Source organism: Lathamus discolor, chromosome 3 (genome assembly GCF_037157495.1).
Source record: "Lathamus discolor isolate bLatDis1 chromosome 3, bLatDis1.hap1, whole genome shotgun sequence".
NCBI lineage: Eukaryota > Metazoa > Chordata > Aves > Psittaciformes > Psittacidae > Lathamus > Lathamus discolor.
The window spans coordinates 132,262,662-132,280,135 of NC_088886.1; the positions used below are offsets into that span (position 1 = coordinate 132,262,662).

The 17,474-nt window shown below is 39.1% G+C and overlaps 2 protein-coding genes across 4 annotated transcripts in view; one reads left to right on the top strand and one right to left on the bottom strand.

Annotated features, from left to right (window-relative positions):
- Positions 1-2,600, top strand: part of WDFY4 (WDFY family member 4) — a 142,665-nt gene extending 140,065 nt beyond the window's left edge. The window contains exons 62-64 of one of the 2 annotated variants that reach the window (XM_065671836.1): positions 703-765; positions 1,429-1,481; positions 2,164-2,600. In XM_065671836.1, the coding sequence (XP_065527908.1) occupies positions 703-765; positions 1,429-1,462 (97 nt within the window). In that variant the 3' untranslated portion in view covers positions 1,463-1,481; positions 2,164-2,600. Of the gene's footprint in view, positions 1-702; positions 766-1,428 lie in introns of both variants that reach the window. The other variant, XM_065671835.1, reaches the window with a different exon arrangement.
- VSTM4 (V-set and transmembrane domain containing 4) overlaps positions 1-17,474 on the bottom strand; it is an 88,771-nt gene that overhangs the window by 38,588 nt on the left and 32,709 nt on the right. Inside the window, exon 8 of one of the 2 annotated variants that reach the window (XM_065671837.1) lies at positions 8,653-11,289. The exons of the other annotated variant lie outside the window; for it this stretch is intronic. Within the exon in view, the coding sequence (XP_065527909.1) occupies positions 11,164-11,289 (126 nt within the window). The 3' untranslated portion in view covers positions 8,653-11,163. Of the gene's footprint in view, positions 1-8,652; positions 11,290-17,474 lie in introns of those variants that run through there. 2 annotated transcript variants of the gene reach the window in all.

A 17,474-nucleotide genomic window follows, 5' to 3' on the forward strand; every position in this document is an offset into this window, starting at 1 on the left:
CCTTAAAATGTAAATGGGAAGTTTTTGGCCAAAGGACAACTTTGTTGTTAACCTGTTTGCACAGCCAGCAGTGTTTTAGTTTACTCAATCCCCCTCCTGCAGTTTCATCTAGCTGTAATATTTGTTATCTCCTACCCCAAGATGTTATGATATATTGTAGAACAGTTGCTGTCTTTCTCTCCACAAGTGTTGGCATTTTGATAGTTGCCAGAATTATTCCTATATTCTTCATTCTCAGCTTTACAGCACTTAGTGAGTGTGATGTATGTACGTATTGAAAGTGGGAAACTTGGGGATGGGTTATTTTCATTGCTGTTGGTGGCATTGCATGCAGCGGAGATTTCAGGGGGTGATGCTATGACATTATTTACTAATGAGTCTGAATTCTGAATCTGGCCAGTAGATTATTTAACATTCATAGAGTCTCAGAGAGGGGTAAGAGCTTCTGATCTGGCTAGATTGTCTGCAATTAACCCACTGAACTCCAGGAAAATTTGGATGCACTTCTAAGTTCAATCTTGGAAATACTTTGTCTACTTACAGTCTTTTTCAACTCTCTATCATTGCTCTTCAAATTTAATGTTAAACATAACCTATTCCTCTGAATGTTGCATCCTCCTAATTGCTACACATGCAGAAAAAAGCCTTGATTCCATTTGTATATTGTTCTTAAACCTTTTTCTCTTTTATTTCTTTCTCAAGAAATTGTTCCAAGCTTCTAGTTGGTGATGACTGGGGAAGAGTCTGCTGCTGGTCTGTGGATGGGTAGGAAGAAATAGCCAAGGACTCTTGATTTTTCAGCCTTCTAGATGGAGAGAAAATTACCCTTCAGAGCATGAAGGAATCAGAGAAACTGGAAGCCTATGGGTGGGGACTGAATCGCAAAGGAGTTGTTGGACTGACCCTGCAGTGAAGTCTGATTGGAATTTTGGAGAATGGACTCCAAGATTGTGTGACATGCTGACAGACACATGGACAATGAGATTTTGCAGTATTTGTACTAAGAAAGTTTTTGTATTTTAAATGTTATTTTAGATACAGAATGGCATAATGCATTGCATTTCATAAATAATAGCTAGCAAATAAAACTGCCTTGATTATGCCAAAGAGCAATGTAGCTTTTAATAAAATTAACATTCTAGTTTTAATACAATGAGATCAGAAAATATTGGGGCTTCAAACAGATGTAAAGTGAGTTTGTTGCAGTATCGTTGCTCTTACTAATGTGCAAGCACATTAATATCTCCGTAACAGTATTCCTCCTTCCCTGCATGAAAATGTATGCATGCCTCCTGGAAAGCTTTTTTGTTTGCAAAGTGAAAGTAGGAATTCCTAGGTTGATAGTAGTGCTTTTACCAAGCCCCATTGCGAACATGTGTTATGGTGCAATCTTTAGTTTCCTAATCTCTGACTTGTTCTTTTTCGTAGTGAGCAAGGCAGGCAACATGCATGGAATGGGTGAAGATGAAGATCTGACACAGGTGGTCAGCATATTCTTTCATTCTCCTTCACTGCCTTCTTTCTTGGCCTTGTCTCAGTGTTCTCTGGAATATCAGTATATGAGAGATACTTCAGAATTTACTTTCACAATCACCCTGCATGGTAGAAGTGGGTATTTGTAATATAAGAAGGCTCAGACTGTAGTGTAATAAATTGGAGTGCCATTTGTGTTCCTAGTAGAAATGGAGAAAGTGTGAGAAATCAAGCTCCTTAACATTTTGTGAAATTTGATGGAGCTAAACTCATAACTTTATTTCCTTTCTGCCCTGCCCCTCCTTGACCTGGTAAAGAAATTGAGTATCTTGTCTTAAACACAGGAGGGCTGAGTAGCCACTTAGGCAGGGAACTTCCTGAACACTATGAACTGGGTCAGGGCAGAGCCAGGATGAACATGAAGGACATTATGGCCATGAAGTCCCTTGTGTTCTTACCAGCAAGCACACCCCTGACAGACAAAGCCAGGGTTGTTCCCTAATTTCCACTTCACTGGAACTGGTCAGCCCTGCAGGAGTGAAGCCCTGTGTGTGCTGCACTGGACTGCCAAAGAATGAAGAACTGCCATATGCCAAAATCTTGGTGCTAGAGACTTGCCAGCATCATTAGAAAGAATCTGTTTTTAGCGGTCTTCCTGTAACTATACCATCAACTTTCTTCTTCCTGTAGGATACTGATTTGTTCATGACTCTTCTTTTGAATTACGTTGCTCAATGAGCAAGACTTCCTATGGCAAACAGCTTCCTTCCTTACACAGTGCTCCAACCTGTTGAGGGCTCTTTAACAAACAATGGGCATGTGAGCAATCCAGGACTCTTGCCATTGGTTAGAGTTTGTAGTAAGGATTAACGGCCTGGTTCAGGTTACGTCAGGGCAAAGTTGTGTCCATGTATGCGGAAGTTCTGCAGGAGGGAAACAACTCCCAAATGCTGAAGAAGAGACCAATCAGCTAGTGTTGCTCCCGGATGCTGAAGAAGGAACCTATCAGCTGTCTTTGCATTATGTGTAGAAACCAATCATTGTAAATCTTAAGCACGTGACCAAGCTTGGAAGCTATAAAAGGCAGTGCTCTGAAGTGAATAAAGGTCAGTTTCTGATTACATTAATCTGTGTGCTGTCCGTTGATCTTCTGCACCAACCCACCCCAAAGCTTGGTCTAACCTCCACAGTGAGTGAGGTAATCACCTGTGGAAAATGTAGTAATTAGAGGCTAGCTTATGATGTTAGACACTCTAACCTGGAAGTCTGCATTATGTCTACACAGATGACCTAGCTGGTTATCCTTTCTAACCTCCAAGTACATGACTTGATGACTCTAATACTATCCTTTCTGTGCTCAGTGAAACATACACTGAAAACAGGCCAAAACGCACCAGTGTTTTTGCAAACAAAGTAACCCTATGGAGCAAAGGTGGACCATGCCCATCTTTCCTATTCCTGAGGACTGTGAAAAGGTCAGTCATCATAGACTGCAGCAAAACTAAGTGCACTGCTTCTTTCTTCTTCCCTCTGCACATTCCATGAAAATAAGCTGTGATTGGGATACATGGAGAGCAAGACTTGGACTCCTGTCAACTGTGAATACAGCTTTACTGAACCATGATAGAGTTGATTAAGAGCCATGAAAGACACTCACTACCTGCATTTTCATTTACCTACTAGACATCTTGATAGCTTGTTAATTGTGTATCCTCCCTTAGCTATTTCATGCAGCCTGTCTTTGCCAACGGCAAATACTCCCTCTCCTAGAGCTGGCACTGGCACATACTTTGCAGCCTGGACAGTTACACTAACGACTTCAATGCTCTAGACATCATTCTGACTTTGGTGTAAGAAGAGGCCAGCTGTAAGCTAGCCATGCACAAATCCAGTGTACATGTGTGAATGGAAGTCAGCAGGCTGAGAATGAATGTCTTCCTGGATCAAGCTTGTTCTAATGTTCAGGGAGTTGCAATCTGGGAGAATATAAAAGACGAATGGGTAGAAATAGGTTGCAGTTTCCTCCTGGTGAAAATTCTGATAAGGAATGATTTTCTGTGCTTGGTTGAAAAAGTTCTGATTTCTTCTCTAGCTCTAGAGGATTTTTCCTCAGAGTTGTAAGTCATGGAAAGAAATGCATACCATGAGTACCAAAAGAACCACTCCTTGTTTGAAGAGTTAAAGCACAAATGTAAGCATGTGGCATTCATCAATTTTCTTAGGTCTAATACAGCCAGTGTGTGTGACAGTGGCAGTGTTATTGGACCATTTTTCTGCAGGCAAGTCTCTGTGACATGAAAGTTTTTCTAGAAATTCTTAATATATGATTGAGCAATTAGCTGACACTAGCCCTCTTACAAGCACATACTTCTATGTATTTGGTAAATGACTGGCTGTCAGGTCCAGATGTAAGGTAGCTTTCACCCACACATAGTCAAGGCTTGGTGCTAGATCAGTGGCAATAGTGGTGCCTGCTTTGTGGGTATCCTGATGTGATACTGATTCTCTAGTGGCCACATGGGAGGTAGGGGTGGCAGATCTAGAACATGCTTGACAAATTAAGCAAGTAGAGCAATTCCACATGCAGTACTTTGAGCACAACTTTATTGTTACTGCAAGTGGTACAACAGCAACAGTGTTGTAATTGTCTCAGAACCAACTTTTTTCAATGGGTGAATAGCTCAAGGTGAGAATTACTCTTACAAGAAATCCAATTCCATTAGGATAAAATTACGGGAAAATGGCATAGGCTTAACTCTGCCCTTTAAGGAAACCAAGCGCAATCTTTATGAGACTTTGAACATCAGTCTAATGTAACCATAAACCCTCAAATGCATTAATTACACTTTTTGGGTTGTGGCACAGTGCATCTTGCTTCCTTATTTGGTAGTAGAAATCTTACAAATGTTACAATGAGCATTAAATACTGTCTGATCTCTGTAGCTTTGTTTGCTAACAAACACTAGTGAAGCAATAGCTGCAGAGCTGCCTGTGCACTGCAGGGCCTTTGCATCCTCAGAAAAAAGAATTTGCTCAAACCTTTTTTTGAGAAATCCGTGCAAACCAACCTGTAACTCCCACAGGAAAGTTTCCCCTGTGGTTGTCACCATGTGCTACTGTTCCCAACTCCTTTTCATACAGGGATCTCAAAGTTTGTTGGAAGAGCATATTATTAAGAAGATCGTCTCATTCATGATTGCCTATGGCTGTGACAAGGGAATTCACAGTTGCAGAGCACCAGAGCTGGTACGCAAACAAAAGCTATACCTTTATTGTGACAGTGGGACCATGTATGTTGTAAACAAGGGATTCCAGTAGTGTTATTGAAATAACCAGTGTTGCTGCCAGACTGTGAGGTGGCTTAGTTGGGAAGGTGAAATCCTGTAACCTGGCATTTGTTGATTTGAGTTGTGTAAGGACTCAATTGCCACCTTGCGGTTTGTAGCAGTCTGTAGAATTTGTGGTGGCTGTCTGAAGCTTTGGGCAGTTCTTGGCTCTTCAGAGCCTTATTATGAACTGAATATATATTCTGTATTTGGGCTGGATATTTACAGGCCTTTCTGTGGCAGTGCTGGGACTGTGATAAGTGGGAGGAGGCCCACTAGAAATCTACTCAAGCAGGTCTAATTGTACCAAATAGAACAGCTCAGTAGAGTGGAAAATAGTCCTTATATATCTATCTGAAGAAGATAATGACCTTTTAAATAACAGAAGCAATTTTATTTCAATACCCCAATTACTCTGAACTCTCAAATGTCAAAGTGCTGAGCACTTTCAAAATAACTTAATCTAGACATTTATAGCACTTAGACACTGCTATTTTCTTAGCTAACCTAATTATGGGTTGTACAGGAAATTGAAAAGCATCCCAATTAATGTTATTTTTTATAGTGATATAGGAGTGGCCTTTACCATTTGTTGGTGTCACATACATAATGATTTACTAATTTTGGCTTTTGAGCTAGTTCCCTGGCACATCAGAGCTCTTCTATCCTCTGGTTGCTTTTTGAGAGCAAGCAAGGAGGAAGTAAAGTTAGAAGTGGGTATAGCTATGTTTGCCTGAGGATTATGAAGGGCACGTGTCCTATGAGAGTAGAGTGCATGTGCAAGGCAGGACCATTTAAGGCATAGAGGTGCTATATAGAATAATAATGGCTGGCTGTCAATCTTGTTGATCCAAGCTAAGTACTTAGGCTAGGATTCACCATTTGCTTGACTCCCACAGGACTAGTGCAGGGGAATGAGATTTGTAAAGCTGCTTAACTGGCTGCCTGAAAAATCCCTTCACAGATGCTGCTGAGCAGTTTCCCTGCTAGTTGCTATGCACAGCAGGCAGAATCAGAGATGGAGGAAATGATGTAGCACCACTGAGCAGTATCCAGTGATTCCTTGTTTGTTTTCATTGTAAAGGGAAGACACATGTCCAGTTACCATGTTTGAAAATGGTCACTGCTGCCCATCCCCAGGTGCTTTTTGTCCTGTATATTTTATGTGATGTCTTTGTCCTGTGCTGTCCTCTCCTCCGGTGTCAGGAGAGAACTGTTAGCAGTCAGAGAAGTTCCTGCAGGCCACCTCTTTCCTGAGGATAATCCAAAAGGATCAATGACTAATTTCTTATAGAAAGGTATAGGGCTGTGTGTAGCCACTTTAACTGCTGTCAACTGTGCCCAAGACTGTGCCAGGCCAGAACCAGAAGGCAAAAGCCCCCAGAGGTGACCTTGTCTTGTGCAGCTCTATCTCAAGATAGATAGGACTTTAACATGGCTTAACAATTTAAATCCAAATGGGAAGTTTAAGTTCATCTCAACAGCTTGCATTCAAGAGGAGCACAGGGAACAGGCGTGCAGGGAGCTAAGAAGTCCCTTTCCCCAAAGTTTTTTCCTAGCGAGGACCAGAACCCAGGTGAGCTTGCCAGGGGAGTCTGTGCACATGACCTCCTGCTTTCCTGGTGTGAGATGTAGGAGAGTACCATGTCCTGCACAGCAGGCAGAAATACAATTGCAGTGACTAGCTGTGTTACGTACTACAACAAAAAGATGAGTGTGTCTCAGCTGGAGGCTCAGAAATGGCTGCCAGAACATTTCTGACTGGGGTGGTCGAAGACTGAAAAGCCTCTTGTGGTATTTGCAAACAACCCAGCAACACCAGCGAGGAACAGGAGAGCTTTAACAACATATGGTGCCACAACAGTAGGATTCTTGCCCTACCTATTGCAATGTCATCAGTAGGGTACATTGCTTTAGTATTTAACCTCTGAGTGGAAATGCTGGAATACGAAACTGCTGTGAAGTTTGCTTGAAAGAGCTGGGGCAGGCAGTGAGAGGTGTTGTTTGAGATCGACGTGTTGGAGCTATGGTGTGTTTTGAGAAGTTGCTTCAGCAGTTGTCCTCTGAGGGTTTACTCAGAATGGGATCTGGGAAGCCAGCTCAGAACCCAACCTTAACCATCCCCTGAATTTCCAGGGCTGTTTTTTCTGGAATAATTTGTTACACTTTTCCGATATTGGGAATCATTTGTCCTTTACAAGGGGAATTGTAGTTGATAATTCTCTCTGCAAACTTCCCTCCCATAGAGCAGGCTGTTAAGAGAAAAGATAGATGTTCTGAAGAAAAGGCAAACAGATTCAGCCTGCATCCTAAGAAACATTCTGAATGGTTAGGGCTGTGGAGACAGATGGTGAAGCAAGTATGGAACCTTATCACTCTTCGAAAAAGAAGTCAAACTCTTTTTAGATCAATCTCTACCAGGTTCGCTCAGGCTGAGTTCGTCCAATCTTGGGATGAAGAGCTAGACTAGCTGACTTCCCAAAATCTGTTCTATCAAGTGCCTTCCAACCAAGACAGTACAAAGGAGGCAAACCAAGTGGTGGAACAAAGCACACCAAATGAATGCATTTCAGATTACTGCAGGAACTCAGAGGAGTAATTGCTCTGCAATGGAATTTAGGAATGTTATGTTTTTCCCTCACTGGTTAGACTGACGCCAAAAAGGATTTTTGCACCTTGATGTCACTCACCAGAGGTGTCATGAAGAAGCCTTCAAAAAGCAGAATGTGACCTACAAATCAAACATCACAAGACCTCATCTGGTCTGATTCTTGCTATGTCAGCAGAACTTGGCCAAATCCTGGCTAAAGACACAGGTTTACTGAACTTCTTAATGAAGAGAACCCCACAATTATGTTACAGTTATACTAAAACAAATAATTTGCTTGTAATTACAGAGATAATGACATTCTGACCACACCTACCAATTAGAAAGTTGTAATAAAGAGTAATAAAACACCTTTTCTTTGGGCTGCAGAATCAACCCCCACGCAGCCCACAACACTAATATGATTTACTCCTATTTGCTGATGGAGGATTCTAGTAATAAAATTTAATGTGGAGGAACAAGGTGCATTTAACCAAAGCTGTAAACATCTCTAATTCTATTTAAAGCTATAGGGTGTGGTACATTAACATTTAACATTCTGATACTAAATCAGTGTGAAGCTTAATAGAGCTGTATTTGTTAAAATTTAAGCATTAGGCAATGTTTTACCAATGACAAACCAAAGTAGTATGACTTGGCAGACTCCAACTGCTGCTTAGTAAGGTATTAAGAGTCTTCATGGGAGTTCCTGTCATAAAAGAGCAGTGGACCACATTCAGCTTTGCTGCTGTTCTGCTGAAGCCAGAGGGAGTTAGGCCAGAGATTAATTCAGCTTTCAGTTCCTGTTATAAGGAGCTAAATCAAGCTTATTCTTCATTTCTCCTACAAATGAAATTTTCTTCTCCATAGTACTTCCAGTGAGTTGCTTTGATACTTGAAGTTGTAAAATTAATTACAAGGTAAAGGATGATGTTTTTTCTTTCTCCAGTTATATGATCTGACATCATTAAGGCTGTGTGGACACTGCATGAGAGAAGGCATAGGAAATGTCTGCTCAGGAAGATGGATGTACTCCTAAGAAATATTTCTGGCCTCCTTTCACTCAGCTGGTCTGTTGTCTTCCAGGTTTGTTCTGTCATCTGAAGCCAGTCACAGAAGCAAAATATTTTAAAATCATGGGATTTTCTGCAAAATAAAATATTCACTTCCTACCTATTGGTGTTCTCTAAGTGCTGAGTATGAGATCAACGCATATCCTCAAACTGTTCCTTAAGAAGCAATAAATCCTCCACAGACTAAGAGAACTTATCTCACAAAAAAAGGTAATTTATTTAGCTCAATTAACTCTTTTTTGGGTGAAATGGATATCAAACATAAACAAGAATATATAGACTATTAATACACAAAGAATGGTATTCATTAAAATACTGGGCATAAACATACAGTAGAGGATTTTTCTGAACAATGGGCACAATGTCCAGTTGTATGTAAAAGGAATGTCCATATACCAAACTTTAGGAAGTTTTCACAACTAAGTGGTCAACTCATTAATGTGTTAGGCTTTTGTTTTTAATTCCAAAGGAATCACTAATAATTTTTATACTTTTCTAAGGCCTTCCTTACAGCTGTCTGAGTAAGAGATGTCCTCTCTGAAAAGTCAGTCAAAGCCCGGCTGTTCTAAAATTGATCCCTGAATTTTTGATCACTCTTTAGCACCAATTTATTTTGGTCAATGGGTTGATTTCTTTGAAAGCCTATCACCTAATCAAAGAACAAGGAAATATACCCTGCCCTTTTGGTGGGTGATTAAACTCATGGGATAATGAAAAGGTGAAACTAATGTTTTCTTGACATCTCAAAAATGCATTAATTAAAAATGCAAATAATTACTAGGAAACCTAATGATAAAAGCTGGCCTTACTTTGAAAAGAACTGGCTTTATGAGTGACTAGGGTAGGAATTAGTACTGTACATAATGGACGGTCTGACAAGCTTGTCTTAAATTCTTTTTTTTTTATACAAGAGGTTTTTATCTAACATGGAAGCAGGTGACTGCATTTTACATTTACACATCCTGGCTGTACAGTAACAGATTGTGTATGCTGCCTAATTTCTATCCCCATTCAAAAAAGTTAAAAAGCAGTTTTTACAGGCTTGCTTATTCTGGTGAAACCTTCCAAAAGGTATTGATATGCTCTCTCCCACTGTCACTTGTCCCCATCCCTGCATTGTCACACCTGCCCTCCTCTCCCGTGCTCCCATTCAGTAACATGAACAACTGCATAAGTTTTTCTGTGATGGTTCCCATCTGTGCCTAAGCCCTGGTAAGAAGATTCTGTATCACTAAAAAGGCCTGACCTATAAAGGAGGAAGCAATTTGGATCATAATTTCAAAACCCAAGGCCTGCAAGTTCTACTCCAAAACCCATGCTCAATACTGCTGAATGCATGGCCTGTCAAGAGGCTCCCTCCCAGACCTGGAGAGCACTTGCCACATGCCAAATATCAGATCTCTATGGCCTGATGGTGAGCTAAAGAGCCTATGCTTTTGCGTCTCCATTAACCCTGCGATTACTCAAGGACTAAAGCTCCCTAATGGCTGAAAGCTGTTGGGTACCCAGCTGTCCCTGAGCTTTGGTAGAATTTGGGTATTGGAGATTCAGGAGCTTGTAAACATCAATCCAGCTATCCTGCATGACTGAAATGCCCAGTTTGCCACAGAACAGGCCATTTTCCATGAATGTATATCAAAGGAAAAGGAAAATTCCCTTCTCAGTTATCAAGAGGTGAAGAAAGAGAAAGAGTATTTTGTGCTCTCACATTAGGTTCATTTCACTAACTCCTGAGCCCTGGTCTTTCAAAAAAAAACTCCAAATAAGTGAGCAGGATGCTAATGGAGTCTGTTCCATAGCAAAGGAGAAACTCTGCAATTTTTCCTCTAAATCAGCAGTTCAGTGATGTAGGCCACAGGAGAAAACTTTTGCAGGTCTGGGAGCACCAATCTAAATTAAGGACAAAAGCAGTCCTGGTTCTGTTGAAGTATTTAACTCACTAATAAGTTTTTCCTATTCCCAATCAGAAATAAAAAAAAAAAAAAAAAAAAATTCTCAAGCTATAAAAATTCTTCCTTAAATTTGTTAGGGTTTAACTACGAAAGCTTCCTCTGGATTATTTTGAAATGTTTGATTTCAAGCACCGAAGAATAACTTTACTAAAAGTAACATAAGTTTTTAAAGATTATGTTATTTAGAAAGGGAATTTGAAAATATAGAAAGCAAACCTTTTTACAACTATTTCTGGAGGGGAAAAAATCAGAAAAAGTAGTTCTAGCTTTTTCTTTGCAGTAGGGAAAACATCTCAGCTTTGCTGAGCTAGTATTTTTCTTACGGGAAAAACAGGATTAAACTGACAAATTTCTTGGTCAGTGGTCTTTGTCTTCAAAAGCAGTTCATGTGCATGGATCCTGCCGCTGCTCCTCCTGAGGCTTGCTAAGATGTTGATGTTTGCAGTTGGACCTATCGCATTAGCATCAAAGAGGGAATGATATTTAATATTTAAAATGCCCCAGGTGGAACTTCGGTCCATTTAAACCAGGGGGCAAACTCTACAAGAGATGTCTCTGGAATGCCACTTGTAAGACCAGCTGCTTTTTCTATGATTACTTTCAATTACATTTTGTTTAAAAGTCTCATAGAAAAATAGAAGCGCACGAATGGAAATAAAAAAATAAGGATATTTGTATGATTTTTATAAATAAACAGCATAGCAAAAATTAAATAGAACACAGACAAAGGACATTTATACAGGCATGAACTATTACAGCTTGTTCTCCTCAAAGAGTATCTGTGCGTAGACTGTCATACTGGGAGTGCCTTTGGCTTCCTGAATCGGCTTCATAAGTTCAAGTTCAGCATATGTTAAATTCTCCTCTGCGATTTTTGGCTGGGAAACAGAACCAACAAATTAGTTATAATGTTATTACCACTGAATGTAAATATTCTACAGAATGGGTTATAATTCTTCTCTCACACATGATAATTCTACTATGCTGTTAATCAGTTCAGTCTACACTGGAGTTAGTTCATAGAAGATGAAATAAAAATAATATTAAAAATCAGAAACAGGAAATAGTAAGACTTTCCCCTTCATTTCCAATTTATCCTTGCTTGTCAAACACTAAATTTAATAATTCAAATATTGCAAATTTGAAAAATTAGCAAAATGTTCAGCCTTTTTAATTCCAAACTTTCCAATTTAATTGTAGTTATTGCAGATTTCACAATTTGAAATATATATGCCAAATTTGCTTCCCATCTGTAAACCTTGGACCAATTACATCTCTAATCACAGACATTCTCAGTGCCTCTCATCGTTTCTTAACAGAACCAGAAAAGATGTTAAAAATATGTAGAAGGCGGCCAAAATTAATAAATTGAGTTACTGTCATTCTAATGGGATTTCACTGCTTTTGCCTATTATAGATGAGTTCAGAGTTTCAAAAAAGGGCCATACCACCAAAGCTGTCTAATTCATTACAACATTGAGTTTTAGACTTAAAGCTATAAAAGTTAGCCAAGAGGGATGTTACTAAGAAAATTTACTGAACAAATTTCACATGGGTGACAGAAGAGCTGCCTACTGCTGTTGGGGACTGGACTACATCCAGACTCAGAATGGGTGCATAAAGGAGGAAAGTCTTGTCTTGTGTTCCTTTGTGTATGCTGGTTCATCAGTTGGAAGTAGGCTGTTCATACCAAGTTCACCTCAGAAAATGTAGTAACAAGCAAAAGAGTTGCTCTGGAATTGTATGTGTAGCCCTAGTACTTTTAATGGATTTCAGTTCGTTGGTAGAAGATTAAAGTCTCTGCTTCCCAAAGAAGGATGGAAGTGCTAAGAAGAACTGAAGAATTTGTTCTTTTATCTTCTTGGGTACTGTGTTCTATCTGAATATACTGGTCCTCAAGTTTAAGCCTAAAAAGGACAATTGAAACAAAGAAAGAAACAAGACTGTACCTTATAGAAAAGGTTTAATCTCTGAGAAAAAGAAAGGCTTGTTCAGGTATAAACTAAAATCTGAGTCAAAGTTCATAAAGCAAGGATTTTCCATACAGTACTTAAATCTTATAATGAAGAAATTGTCAGTATTTTCCAAGAATTTCCTTTATGTTTTATTTACTGCTATTTATTTCTTTCTGGTTTAACGTAAATGATTTCTGTTTCCTTGAAATGTGTTTGAATACTTATTATATTGTCTTCTGGCTAAAAAGATAAACATGTAATATCCTCTGAAATCAGTCCCTGTGCTCCCCTGCTTCCTGTCTTTTGCACTGCTCTGGAATACTCTCATTTTGCCTTGACAGTTGCTCACACTATGTATTTCAGATTGTTTCCCCTGGGTGGATCAGTTTACACTTTTCCAACATTAATTTAATCTTATTTCTTCTCTGCAGATATGATCCTGAAATACTTTCTGCAGCTGCTGCTGCAAGTGGTGTCATTGAAGGCAGTTGATCTGTGCATGTGAGTAAAGCCATTTGCAGGGCTAACTTTTCGCAGGACTGTAAACTTTGCGTTTTATTATTCACATGTTCTTCACTCCCACGCTCATTCCCCCTCTTGCATGGGTACTCCTATTTGATCTCAGCTTCTGGTCCTCATTCACTATCAAATGCTGCACTGTTGACCACACAGAAAATTTCCTGCTTTAGTTGAATTCTCTTGTTTAATGATAGAAAAGGAGTTCCTGTGGATCTCAGCCTGATCTTGTATGTAACAGAAATAAAATCAGACATTTCGTTATTCATGTACTTGGACTGAGCCTAGCCACAATGTTTAGAAAGTCATTTGTCCTATCCTGGCTTTGGCTTAAAGAGGTAAAAAACCCCCTATGGTCAACCGCTGTGATAATTAATTTTTGTATTCTCTTCTTCTTTCTAGCCTAAGAGCATTAAGCTCAGTTTCTAGGCATTTAAGTTGGTTTTGCTTTTGCTTTTTGTGATATATTGAAGATTCCTCTTGAGATTTCAAAACTGTATGTGCCTATCCAATCAGTAGCTAGTTTAGATGCTAAAAACAGGAGCTAAGTTGAGGCTGGGCATCACAGTAACACCAGCAAATACTGAAGATTTTATTCACAGTGTAGGATAGGACGTCTAGTCTCTATTTGAAGTTAATAGGAGTTTTGCTGCCAACCTCAGTGGGTGTCATCTCAGACCCTCAATGCAGAATTATACACTGAATGTGAAAACCTTCCTAAAGACGAATCTGATAAAACTTTACAAACAAGTTGTTGGTCACTGCCAGAGTAAAACTCTACACTTCCTAAGACTGACCTAGTGCATCTTTTGAAGTAGAAATATTTTCATTGTTCTGTAGAAATCAGTAGCTCAGGGCAAGCTGAATCTGTATATGCTTTCGCCTTTGCTGTTTAATTGTATTTCATGTTATGTTTCCATTTAGAAAATGCCGCATGTCCTAAAATAGCCACCCCAACGCCCAGCTCATGTAAATTTTAGAACTAAGATTTATGAAATCATATTGTCCAGGTGTTTTATTATATTATCTCAAAATTGCATTGTTTTCCAGTGTAGATTATCTCTTTATTCTTACTTTATTCTATTATGTTTGGATATGAAAAATAACACTAGATTCCCCAAAACAAGTCATTGGGCAGTAGTGGCTGATGTGTTGCTTTCATACATTTTTATGATGTTCCTATAGTAAACATAATTTAATAAAGCCAAAACACACTAAATAAATAATTGCATCTAGAAAAGCAATAAAACCAAATAAAATTAGTACTTTCATAAGTGGAAAAGGTACTTCAATTACTGCTACAAGCAACAGCAAACCATAAAATGTGTAGAATAATTTCCCTTATGCATATTTCTAGTATGTAATAATTTGATTGAAAATATGAGGAAACACACAGGAGGTTCAAAATTGTGAAAGGTATACAGTTTTCAGCAAAGGATGTGTAATAACAGTGCATGGAAGCCAACTCTACTTTAAAATACCTATGGTAGCCAGGGTTTTATTCTGTATACTCTTCTGTACTTCATTTATCAACCACGTATAATTTAATTGTGCTGGTTTGTTTGTCCAAACCCAATTTTTAATTTTTATTTGGTTTTTTTTTTTTTAACAGGCACAGAAAGAAAACTCATTCTACAATTTCATCTCTCATTTGGACTGGATAACGTGTTGGCAATGTGAACCTGGAACCCTTCCACAACCTAGGTTTTTGGAACTATAGCTTGACTTTAATTACTGATGTTATAGGTGGGACTGATATTAGGGCAAAAGAGGAAGAGATAATGACTAACCTGCCATTCACCTCTCTCTCTCCATCCTGGCTCTTCACTTAGAGGGTCAATGGGATTTCTATGGCTACAACATCCTTTCCTGAAAAATTACATCACTGTTCTTAAATAACATTGCAATGATTTCTTCAAATAGGGTTCTATTCCAATGAGACATTTCTAGATACAGTCTTTATCTTGCATGTCTGTTTTCTCATCTTGGGATCACACAGTTTGCAGAAATATAAATTAGGAAGATTCGTCATTTTCCAGTGTATCTTCTGGCAAATACAAAATGATTCCTCCTTCAGATTTCTTCCAGTTTAATTTTAGTTCATTCCAGCCACAGGGCTTCCCATAGGGAACAGTTTGATAGAGCTCACTTATAGGAACCTTTTTCTTAATAAACAATCTGCAAAGTCTATCATGCGAATATTTAAAAGAAACTGAAGTATACATATACATAGTTTTGTTCTTATTGGGTTTATCCAATATACAAATGTGTTAGGAATTACCCAGAAGGGTTGGGTTTTTAATGAAAATTACTCAGATTTTTATGTCATAATTATCAGGAATGTCAATTTTGCTCTTCCTAGGCCTAGCTGGTTTGTTTCTTAGCAGTCTCAAGGATGCCTACTGTAAGTAACTATCGGACTGAAAGTTCTTGAAGTGTTCACTAAGAACACTTTAATCCAAACTTGCAATTACTTATGAAGAAAACAAGCAAATATTAACCTCATAAATTTAATTTTTCTGGAAAAACAACTGATGCTAGTGCCAACTTGCACGTACAGATTTCTGCAACGTTGCTGTTCCATGACAACACCAGTTATAATGAACATGACAAAATGAACGTGAAATTTTAAATTTCTAATTTAAAAAATAGTAATTCCCCTGATTCTTATTATCAAAAAGAAGCAGAAAAGTGCTCACTTTCAAGTTCACTTCAATCTTAAATATTTTAGTGACTGCTACTGCAGACATTTGCTTTGGAATTCTGTGTCTGTATGACTGCATGTGATGGAGTTTCTGGAATATGAAGCAGAATGATTTTAACATGAGACCACGAAAAGAAAACTATGCTTTCTATGTGTATAATTTTCAGCTCTGGATTTTCTGAATTTAACAAGCATATATACCAAGTTCCAGTTAGAGCTTCATATTATTTTTAGTAACTCCAATTTCCTGCAGCAATGCATGAAAATGAATCCCCACCCTCGCTGGCATGCCGTTTGTCATGGGTGAATGGATTAGGTCAGCAAGGATAAAACCTTGCCAATTATACATATATTTACTGGTTTGATTGCCAGTACATGGCCAATTGCCACCTGTGGACTGTCCATGCTGTGCTGTTGGGTGCACACTGTGGTGCCACAGGGCTGCTGTAGGAAATGCAAATGGGAAAGGCATAGCATGAGGAGGTGGTGGTGAGGTTCATGTGATACAGTCTCTAAGAACTGCACTTTTCTCCAGGTTACTCCACAGCACAAAGCAGTCCTTCCCCGGTGCCATGAAATAACTTTCTTAGCAAGCACATGCTGAAACTACAGTTTCTTCTCTCCCTTTCTCTTGCAAAAAACAAACTTTGTCTTTGGCCTTTTTTCTTTCACATTTAAGAAACATCCTGTTTTGTAGTCACTCTTGGTAAAGAGCTCCACAGAAAAAATGAAGATATTGTCCAGATGGCACAGCTTAGGAGCATCCTGTTTCACTGCCTGAGCACACTTAGTCAGAAAGTGTCTGGACAGGACTCTCCAGGCCAACTGGATGGGCTTTGGCTATAAGGACAGACTCTTGCTTCTCTGCATGCAGGCCCAGATGGGAGGAAACTGCACACTGCATGCAGCCTAAGGGAAATGGCCAGGCCATCTTCTCCTCTGCATATCTGCTTTTCGTAAGCATTATTTTTGAAGCTATGGGAGGGGATGGCCTTTGGCTGCTAGGCTGGCCACCACCAGAGGGTTGGTTACATTGGTGAGGGCAAGAGTGAAGATTCAGTGTGTTTGGTTGACAGGCTGCAACTCCTTTGTCTGGGCCACCAGGACAGGGGAAGACCGCACATGCTAACAGTCAGATTAGGCAGGATTTTGCAAAGTTAATAGTGGGAAAACTTACTGTAGCTTCAGAGAGAAAAGGACTAGCCTTTGACAGTCCTGGTTTTTAATATACACTGTAAAGCCACTCTCTCTAGAATGTGTAGTTTCAGCTGTGCTGAAATCAGTAGTGCTCCTTCAGGGACATAGGTACACTTAATGCTCAAACCCTATGAACTTTAGTGGGATGGCTCCCTCATTGAAATAGTAACTCAGGATTCAGAGAGGGTTTTTTTTAATGTTTAGAGCCTTGGATGTTTACCACTGTCAATGTCCTGCCTGCAGGCAGAGAGCCAGAGGTTCCCCTGGGAGAGAGAAGCATCAAAAATTACTTCTGCAGACCTTCAGGAAAATCTGAGGCTAGATCTGCAAGATGAGTTACCCCTTAGAAATGCAACTACTGGTCAGTAAGCGTGATGAAATATCAAGGGAGATATCGTCTTCCCACTGCTAAACCTGAGGAATGTGACATTGGAAAAAACAGAAAGTAGGAAGTATGACTTTTAGTGACACTAGCAGTTAAAAAGGATGGGTTCTTTCCATTAAGTTACTTATTTTTTACTCCCTAGAAAGAAAAGTACTTCTCAGATTCCCTGGGAACAATATCTACAACAATTTGTAAAATCTCTTTCATCATTGCATCTAAATTTTGCTTGTGAATCCACACAAGTTATGATAACAAAGTCAGGGACAAAAAAGATTTACTAAGTCCAATTGAATGATTTTATTTTAA